Genomic DNA, 9364 nt, shown 5'->3' on the forward strand with positions numbered 1-9364 from the left:
CGGTAACCGGACCGGTTCCGGCCGGTTTGGTGAACCCTGGCTCGAGTAGGGTGTGCCCGTGTCGTGTGTTGTTGATGGGATCCAGTGACGTGTGTGCTCGTGTACCAGTTGCATGCTTAGATGGTTAGTTCAATGTTATGCGCATTTGGAAGGTTTCCTTAAGCAGCTAAGGGTATTTTGGTCTTTCCACATGACGTTCTCTCACATCTCAGGATACAAAAGAGTTGTTTAATGGGGGTGGTGTGCCACACACAAAATGAGACATTCAGAGTGTGCTGCAGACTAATTCAAGGAGCAGAGTGTGCATCTCACAAATTCATGTTTTGAGAGTGTGTCGTAGAAAAATTTCCCTTTTACAAATGGCTTCGTACATGAAGCACCTTGTGAAGCCAGAAATAGCTTACACTACGTAGGAAGAGCTAAAAGTACTATCTTCATCTCTTCTATCCACTCACGAAGAATAAAAATAAATTATTTTGCTAAATATTTTTTAAAATGACTTCAACTTCACTAGAGAAGCCGGAGCTATCTTAGTATCTTATGAGAAACTGAAGAAATACCAGCACAAGATCTGTGTTTCAGTTTTAAACTTATTGCATGTGATTTTAAACTTTGATGGATTGAAGAAAACTAATTTCCACATCTTTTGTCGGTGGGTGACTAAAGACTTAGGATCTTCTGCGGGTTACTCATATTGTCCCTATAATTTTACTAGATTCGCGTATCTTTTCAAATTTGTTAGGATTTAAAAGGCATATTTGAAACGAATTGTTAAGGAAAAGGAAGATGTATGAATGATTTTATTTAGGTGAAAAACAAGGGGAGCATTGGTGCTGACCGACTAGATATTTGTTTCCATGTCACCAGGCTTCAACTTTCATGTCACGGTTGTTTGAGGGGATGTTTGGTTGCACGCCATCGGTCGCCAAGCCTAAAATTCGGTACCTATGCCCATTGCTTGGTTCTAGCTTATATTACGGCCACCACAGCTGTCATTTTTCTGCCTATGCTTGTTGTTATCCGTGGCAAGGCTGTGGCGTGTGGCGGCCATTTCAGTTGCCACGGCGCTGTGGCGCTGCCGAACGTTAGGCGTGACTGACTGCGGCCACAAATCAAACAATCCCTAAGATTGTGGAACATGCTACCGCATCCATTTTTATTTTTATAGAACCTAGCCCGTTGGAATTTTAGGTGCATATTGTGAACTGATTGATTGGATGCCAATTTGTGCTGAGCCAAAATTATTGCAAGGCAAGATATTGACTTATTAAAATCATTTCATGCCAAAGTGTTGGCAGGAAAGTTAGATATTCATTTGGTTTAGTGTTGTTGGCAACCAATATTTTTTTTCCTTTGTAAAGTTTAACAAGTTTCTTGTAATTTCTCATTATTTTGTATTGAAGTGCTAATATATATAGACATCAATCAATTATTAGTTAAATTTTATTAGCATGCTCTGATTTTGGTCTGATAAAAATTGGCATCCAGCTAATCAGACTCTGCACGTATACCGGTTGAAAAGGACACACCAGAGGCGGGAGGCACAGTGTCATCTTTTGAAACCTCCCAAATTATTTCTTCTTAGAGTTCTCAAGAGAAGAGGGGGCTAGTCTTCTAAAAATGGTGTATTGCCTCATTACTTTCTTCTGTTTTTTTTTAAGGATCCTTGCTTTCTTCTGTTGGGAAGCTGTACCTTCGATTCGTCGTATTGTTTTTTGGGTTTGGTATAAACAAAACAAAAAAAAAGGAAAGAACGATGAGGACTTTCTATCCACGTAAGCTCCTCTTGTAGGCGGAGTTTACAGAAGCTCGAACAGCGCGTGGAATAGTATTGCAACTCTGCAATTTTTTTCTCTCTCCATTTTCCCCATTCCCCGTGCCGCCGAGCCCGGCATTTCCCTGCTCTCCCCATCCCCGACCACCGTCCCCGTCTTCGCCGGCCATCTCATCCGCAGCCGGGGACCAAACCCTAACCCAGTGCAACCGCGTCTCAGCCGATATCCGCTCGCCTCCCTGCCCGATCTACCCTCCGGACGCGGGGCCGTGGGGCTGAGTCCGAGACGGATGCCAGCGCCCCGCGGTTGCGCGCTCCGAGGCCGTGGAGGGCAGCGGCAGAGGAATCCGGTCGCCGAGCCACGAGCCGCGAGGTCTCTGGTGCTATAGCCGCAGCCGCAGTAACAGCAGCAGCAGCAGCAGCAGTGCGAAGAGGACGAGCAGGAGGGAGGGGGAGGCGAAGGGATGGACGACTTCGACAGCGGCGGCCGGAGCCGGGACAAGGCAGGCGCCGGCGCGGGCGACGACGGGGGCGCCCCGCCGCTGCCCCAGACGGTAAGCTCGAAATATCTTCAGGGCTCTCCCGACGTAATTTAGATGCTTATGGAAATAGGGTGCTTGATTAAACCGCTGCTGATTGTGGGTCGCAGCCGATTTTCTGTTCGTTTGATGACCCAAGGACGGTGAGATGTTATGCTTGTGGCACACTGAGTTGGTTAGTGATGGATGTTATGCCAAATCAGTGGCGATTAAGGGGGGAGACCATCTTGTATGAGAATCTAGGATAAGAAGCACACATACTTGCAAAAGATAACAAATATGTATTTAAGATCTCTCCAATTGACATGGAATTTTTTACTTGTAAGTAGAACAAATCTAAACCTAGGGTAGGATTCAAGTTTCTGAACTACACTAGAGATCTGGCTGGTGATGTATGGTGTATCATAAGAGATCGGATTGGAGCTGCTGGGTTTAGTGCAACATATATTTGCTAGTGTGAGTATACTTGTCGTCATATTTGGCGTCTGGCAAGTTGTAGGAGATATTTATTCACATGGATAATGAATTTACTATTTTGGAAGTGAATATGTACGATGCATGGACTTTTTTGTCGTTGCTTGGTGCTTTTAGTTTGTTTTGAGTGAGGCGATTTCTATTTCATTACTGTCGCAATGTGTCCCTATTTTATTATTGTCGCAATGTGTCCCTATTTTATTATTGTCGGCATGCTACTTTCTGTGGACATATATGGATTATGGAGTTTAGCATTGGTCATGACTTTCGAGGAGATGATTGGCGAAATGGCTAAAAACTAGTAGACTCCAGGTGGTAGTAACGTCCTAACATTAAATACTCTTTTCTATTCGTACTTTCAAGACCTTGTCCATGCATTTAAACATGGTTGAATGGACATGCCAACAAATGTACTGATCCTGCTGTATAGGTGTTGATGCTATGGCTAGTTGTGCTCCCACATATCTGTACTATGTGAAATTAGATTAATGAAATTAACATTCTGCATTACCAATTACCATGCATTAAAAACACTTGATTTTGGAGCCTGGGTTCCCCTAGGCGGCAATTACTATTTTTTTCTGCCCTCCCGTGATGGATCTTCGTTACATTTCTGAGTCCACCTTTTTATTGTCAGTAGTACTTAAATTGAGTGTTCCGTTCAATTCTTTCACACTGTTTACAGAATTTCCTGCGATCCCTGCGAGAACTATGGTACTGTTTGAAATTCCTTTGTTTCAAACAAGACAAAGACATTAGTGCGCTGGTAGATCTTAGAAGGTGTATTATGGCTAAATGGGTTTGGCATGCTGTAGCATTCTTGTAGGCACAAATTAAATATATTAGTTAAGGATTCCTATGATCTATCTAATATACGCTCAATTAATTCTACATCTTCATTGTATTTTGCATCATGCTACTATAATACTACCTGGATGTACATCTGTGCTACAGAATTAAGTTGCAGGCAAGTTGTGTTTGTGGTTGCATGATTTGTTCTGCTATCTGTATATCTATTTCGGATGCTCACATGCTCGCTTGAAACAGGTACAAATTGGAAATTCACCAACCTATAAGCTTGAAAGGAAGCTTGGAAAGGGAGGATTTGGACAAGTATATGTTGGTCGACGTATTTCTGCCCCTCGTCTCAGTGACCGGAACCCTGGTTCAAATGCTTTAGAGGTTACTGCATCTCCATAAATGCTTCATAGTGTTGGAACTGAAAAGGTGCAGTCCCATCAATTTTCTTACCTCTATATCTGTCAGGTTGCACTGAAATTTGAACATCAAACCAGCAAAGGATGCAACTATGGAGCTCCTTATGAGTGGCAAGTTTACAAGTATGTACTGATTCGTGAATTCTGACTAGTTATCTTTCGATATTTTTTCTGTTTATTATTCTTTTTGGTGTTAGTTATTTTTTGGGTGACATTTAACCTCTCTTGCTTATTTGAAACCTCTCTTTGGCGCAGCACTCTTAGTGGAAACCATGGTGTCCCACGGGTACACTACAAAGGAAAGCAGGCCGAGTTTTATATCATGGTATTTGACAATGAACTTCTTATATTCGTTTTACTTGCGTGTGTAGATATTATATGCATTAAAGTTTTTTTTAGTTTAGTTTCTCGTGTTTTTTTGTAGCTTTGTGGAATCTTCATTTGTTCCTATTTGCTCAATAATATCAAACTTTGTTCTTACTAATCCAGCTCGGTCTGCATGCAGGTTATGGATATGCTGGGACCAAGCCTATGGGATGTTTGGAATAACAATTCCCACTCGTGGGTATCTGCACCTTTTTTTATTATTAATCTTTACCATTTGTATTTAACCATTTCCATTATTTCCAACCTTGTATTTTATAGAATGTCTGTTGAGATGGTTGCTTGCATAGGCATAGAGGGAATCTCCATACTGGAGAAGATGCACTCTAAAGGGTAATGTGTTTTTTGTTGTTGAGATGGAACTATGTGTCTTGTATAGTTGGTTTGAAACTGTATTTTATGAGATGTGTATATGGCAGGTATGTCCATGGTGATGTGAAACCTGAGAACTTCTTGCTTGGTCCTCCTGGTACCCCAGATGAGAAGAAGCTTTTTCTTGTTGACCTCGGACTGGGTAAGTTGTAATCAGATGCAACTCATGTCAAATATTTATGTTGTTCTATTTGGTTATTTATGTTGTTTCTTCATAAAATATTATTTTGTACTTATGCAGCAACTAAATGGAAGGATGCTGGTACGGGGCACCATGTCGAATATGATCAGAGACCTGATATCTTTAGGTTTGTTTGGAAATATTTGTATGATGTCCTTTTCCATGCACATTGCTTCATTGTAATGCTTTTGTCGTATGCTTTTGCTTCATAAACAGGGGTACTGTTCGCTATGCTAGTGTGCATGCCCACTTGGGAAGGACTGGGACCAGGAGAGATGACCTTGAATCCCTCGCATACACACTTATTTTTCTTCTCCGTGGTCGCCTCCCTTGGCAAGGATACCAGGTCAGTCGATGTTCAGGTCACTTTTATTGTCACTCACAATTTTTTTATTTATTCTCACTCTTAATTTTTTTTATTACTTGTTCCATTCTTCAATCAATTTAGGGAGAGAACAAAGGTTTTCTTGTCTGCAAGAAAAAGATGGCGACATCTCCAGAGTCTTTGTGTGGAATTTGCCCACAACCTTTCCGGCATTTTGTTGAGTATGTTGTGAACTTGAAATTTGACGAAGAACCAAACTATGCAAAGTGTATTTCTCTTTTTGATGGCATTGTTGGCCCAAATCCAGACATAAGACCGATAAACACAGATGGTGCTCAGAAGGTACATTACTCCTCTGTGATTTCTTTATTTTTATTTGCTCCAAGGACTTGCATCCATGTCCTCTGTATTTGCCAAGTAATTTATAATTTATGATTCCATAGTTTCTGGAGCCATTGCTTACATTAGCAATAGTTATGCCCCAAGAATCCCTATATTTGTTCACTGAATTGTGGTCACCCTGCGATTTAAACTTTTCTCATGTTCATTCCGTGAAGTGCTAAATATTGTCTATGGCTTACATGAGAATACAAATACAGTGTTATGCTATCATAGGCCATATGAAGGCATTTGTCTTTTAGGGTAAAGGACAATGAGATTTCAGTGCCTAACAGATGTGGTGGAAAAGATAATGAATTGGCAAAAGTACAATAGTAGACCCCATATTTTTCAATTTTCGATTGCAGGTTATAAATTATTTCCTTTTGCATGCATGTAATAAAAGGTCATCTGCTTAATAACTAATGCTTGACTGGATTTCCAGCTAATATACCAGGTTGGCCAGAAGAGAGGCCGCTTAATAGTGGATGAAAATGATGATGAGCAACCTAAGAAGAAGATCAGAATGGGGATGCCGGCAACTCAGTGGATTAGTGTGTACAATGCCCGTCGACCTATGAAACAGAGGTCTGCTGGATGCATATATCTGCTTAATAACACCAAAAAGATTTCCCATTTTCTTACCGGATTTGTTTGTCAGGTACCACTACAATGTAGCTGATAATAGATTACTACAGCATATTCAAAAGGGAAATGAAGATGGCTTGTTTATTAGCTCAGTTGCCTCATGCTCAAATCTGTGGGCTTTAATTATGGATGCTGGAACTGGTTTTACATCTCAAGTATATGAACTCTCTCATCACTTTCTTCACAAGGTAAACAATATAATATCAATTCTTGTTACATTACTGGGTTTATTACTATCCTCTGTTTATGGTTGGATATCAACACGTCACTCATTAGACATCCTTGATGATATCTCATTGTCATTTGCATTTTGTTGTTTTATGCTGTTAGAGCTTTAACTTGCCTTTGCTATGTTAGGAATGGATAATGGAGCAGTGGGAGAGAAATTTCTATATCACCTCACTGGCCGGTGCAAATAATGGCAGCTCTCTGGTGATCATGTCAAGAGGTAATTAATCTCAATGTTTCAGCTTGATACCTGGACTTCAGAACAAACTTGGTGACTGGATCATCATTGCATAATGATCTAGTGACAAGGTTCATCAGGAATCTCCTGGACAAATATGATATCTCATGTTCCCCCTCAACTTTTTTGCTCCAGTTTGTTTTTCCAATCCTTTAGCATCTAAACTATATGAAAAAAAATTCCTTTAGCATCTACTGTAAGAGCCATGCTTGCTACTCCCTCATGAATCATTATGGAGATGTGTTTAAGCTTTCAACACAATAAGCTACATATTTTTTTTTTGGACGGTAGTTAATAAGCTATATCTAGAAATATGGGCAAGAGTTGTGGACGTTTTTTCCTTTTTGTTTGGATGTGCTATCTAAAGTGGAAACACTTGGGTATTGAAACATTTGTTTTTCTGTTGGTATAAATGAACAAGGAATGGCTCTGTGGTTTTCCAGGAACGCAGTATGCACAGCAGTCCTACAAAGTAAGCGATTCATTTCCCTTCAAATGGATAAACAAAAAATGGAAGGAGGGCTTTTATGTTACGGCTATGGCAACGGCTGGGAGCCGATGGGCAGCTGTCATGTCCCGCAATGCTGGTTTCAGTGCTCAGGTATGTGCTAGTGTCTCTTTGATTTTGAGTGTCCACAAACCTTAAATGGAATCGAACAAACAAACTCAGATGCTGATCTGCTTGATTCTTGGTTGCTGAAGAAAATCCGGCAAGAATGCAATATTTTGTTAATGAGAATTACAAAGGATCCAATCCTCAGACATTTCTTTTTCAGGTAGTGGAGCTTGACTTCTTATATCCAAGTGAGGGCATCCACATGCGTTGGGACAATGGTTATCGCATCACGGCCACGGCTGCCACGTGGGACCAGGCGGCCTTTATCTTGAGTGTCCCTAGGAGAAAGCCTACTGATGAAACACAGGAGACCCTGAGAACATCTGCCTTCCCCAGCCAGCATGTGAAGGTGGCTCCACCGCCCTCTCTTTTTTATTTGAAACTGTGAGCTCCATACGGGGGGGGGGGGGGGGGTTTGTATTTATTTCCACCTGCTGATCAATCTGTTTACAGGATAAATGGTCCAATAACCTCTACCTTGCTTCCATTTGCTATGGAAGATCCGTATCATGAAGCCCGTTTTCTCATGTAAGATATACTAATATGAACCACAGGTGGTTCTATGATAAGAGATGGGGGATTTTGAATCTCAAAACTTTGCTAACCTACTTACCCGCAGCTAACAAAAGGTAACCTATATGAGAGAAAGAAAAGCTGGTTGTGTTTGGCTAGCATGCAGCAAAGAACAGTGTGGTCTGTTTTTTTTGTCGGTTGTGTATAAATTATCCAAAGCATTAGAGTGTGTTGTAAAGAATGTATAGGTGTACCTGCTGAACCGTTGCCATGTACAGAAAGTTAGCTTTACAAGGTTGTTTGGCTCCCAAGTCCCCACTCCCCAGACGTGCCGACTCTCTTGCTGTTGATGCCGCTGGCGTCTATTCTTGTTACTGTTCTGTTGCACTACAGAATTACATATACAGCCTGTTGAACCATCATGTGACAGGATTGTGGTGTGAACTGCCAGCCGGATTGGTGTTGCGTTCGTTCAACGTCAGGGTGGTGTTTGGTTTTTACAGTGATTTTTTCGCGTATGTTTTTCGAGAAGAGAATCTCGTTGGTATGGGGTACTAAATGAAGTCTATTTGCAAAATCTTTTTAGGGATGGGTGTAATTTTTCGAGACGAATCTAATGACGGTAATTAATTGATTATTTGGTACAGTGATGCTACAGTAACGATTATTTAATCACGCGGTCAAAGGTTTTATTAGATTCGTCACGAGATTTACAAGGGTTTTGGATGTGGTTTTATAATTAGATTTTATTTAATACTCTAAATTAATGGTTAAAGAGTAAAAAAAAAGTTTTACGAAATTTTTTACATCCCAGACCAAAACACGGCCCAGATCTCAAGGAAGCAGCCTAGTGTTGAAGTGTAGGCGCGGCTCAACACGGAACACGGATGGATCGGTCGGTGGGCACGCAATTATGACTGTACGAGGGAACCACTGACCACAACTCGAGTTGTCACAGCTTCAGAAGAACTCCTGGCAATGGATTGGGGATTGGATTAGATCCAAATCCAATTGGAATTTTGCTCTTGGATTCAACTGGATTTGGATCCACTTGGATATGGATATCCATTTGCTTTAGATAATTAGGATTGAATTCTATTGGATAGAGAAGAGAGAGAATAATCCAAATCTTATTGGACTGAGCAGACTACCATGTACGCATATGTCTCTCTCCCCCGCCATCGCGCTGCCCACGCGTCGCTCCTCCTCCGCCGTGCATCCCTCTCCCGTCGCCGTGCGGAGCTCTTGCGGCCATCGCGCGTCGCTCCCGGGTGCCGCGCGGAGTTCTCCCGGGCGCTGCATGGAGCTATCCCGGCCGCCGCGCGTCGCTCCCGGCCGCCGCGCGAGCTATCCCGGCCGCCGCGCGGAGCTATCATGGCCACCGCGTGTCGCTCTCCTTGCCACCGTGGGGAGCTCACCCGGCTGCCGAGCCTCGCTCCCTTGCCACCGTGAGGAGCTCTCCCGGCCGCCATACCTG

At 42.2% G+C, this 9364-nt stretch overlaps 1 protein-coding gene across 2 annotated transcripts; it reads left to right on the forward strand.

The window, feature by feature from the left end:
• Nucleotides 1-1788: 1788 nt before the first annotated feature.
• On the forward strand, nt 1789-8309 carry LOC120705689 (casein kinase 1-like protein HD16). Of its 2 annotated transcripts, XM_039990168.1 has the most exons (16): nt 1789-2328; nt 3835-3969; nt 4054-4127; nt 4260-4329; nt 4510-4565; nt 4650-4721; nt 4808-4902; nt 5002-5068; nt 5158-5287; nt 5390-5608; nt 6090-6232; nt 6306-6480; nt 6650-6740; nt 7202-7359; nt 7535-7723; nt 7828-8309. In XM_039990168.1, exons 1-16 carry the CDS (start codon nt 2239-2241, stop codon nt 7885-7887), a joined length of 1824 nt encoding a protein of 607 aa, XP_039846102.1. In that variant the 5' UTR covers nt 1789-2238; the 3' UTR covers nt 7888-8309. The 2 variants fall into 2 exon arrangements, with proteins under 2 accessions (XP_039846102.1, XP_039846103.1); XM_039990169.1 differs by lacking the exon at nt 4650-4721 and having other exon boundaries at nt 1868-2328.
• The last annotated feature ends 1055 nt before the right edge of the window (nt 8310-9364 follow it).

This window comes from Panicum virgatum, chromosome 5K (genome assembly GCF_016808335.1).
Source record: "Panicum virgatum strain AP13 chromosome 5K, P.virgatum_v5, whole genome shotgun sequence".
NCBI classification, from domain to species: domain Eukaryota; kingdom Viridiplantae; phylum Streptophyta; class Magnoliopsida; order Poales; family Poaceae; genus Panicum; species Panicum virgatum.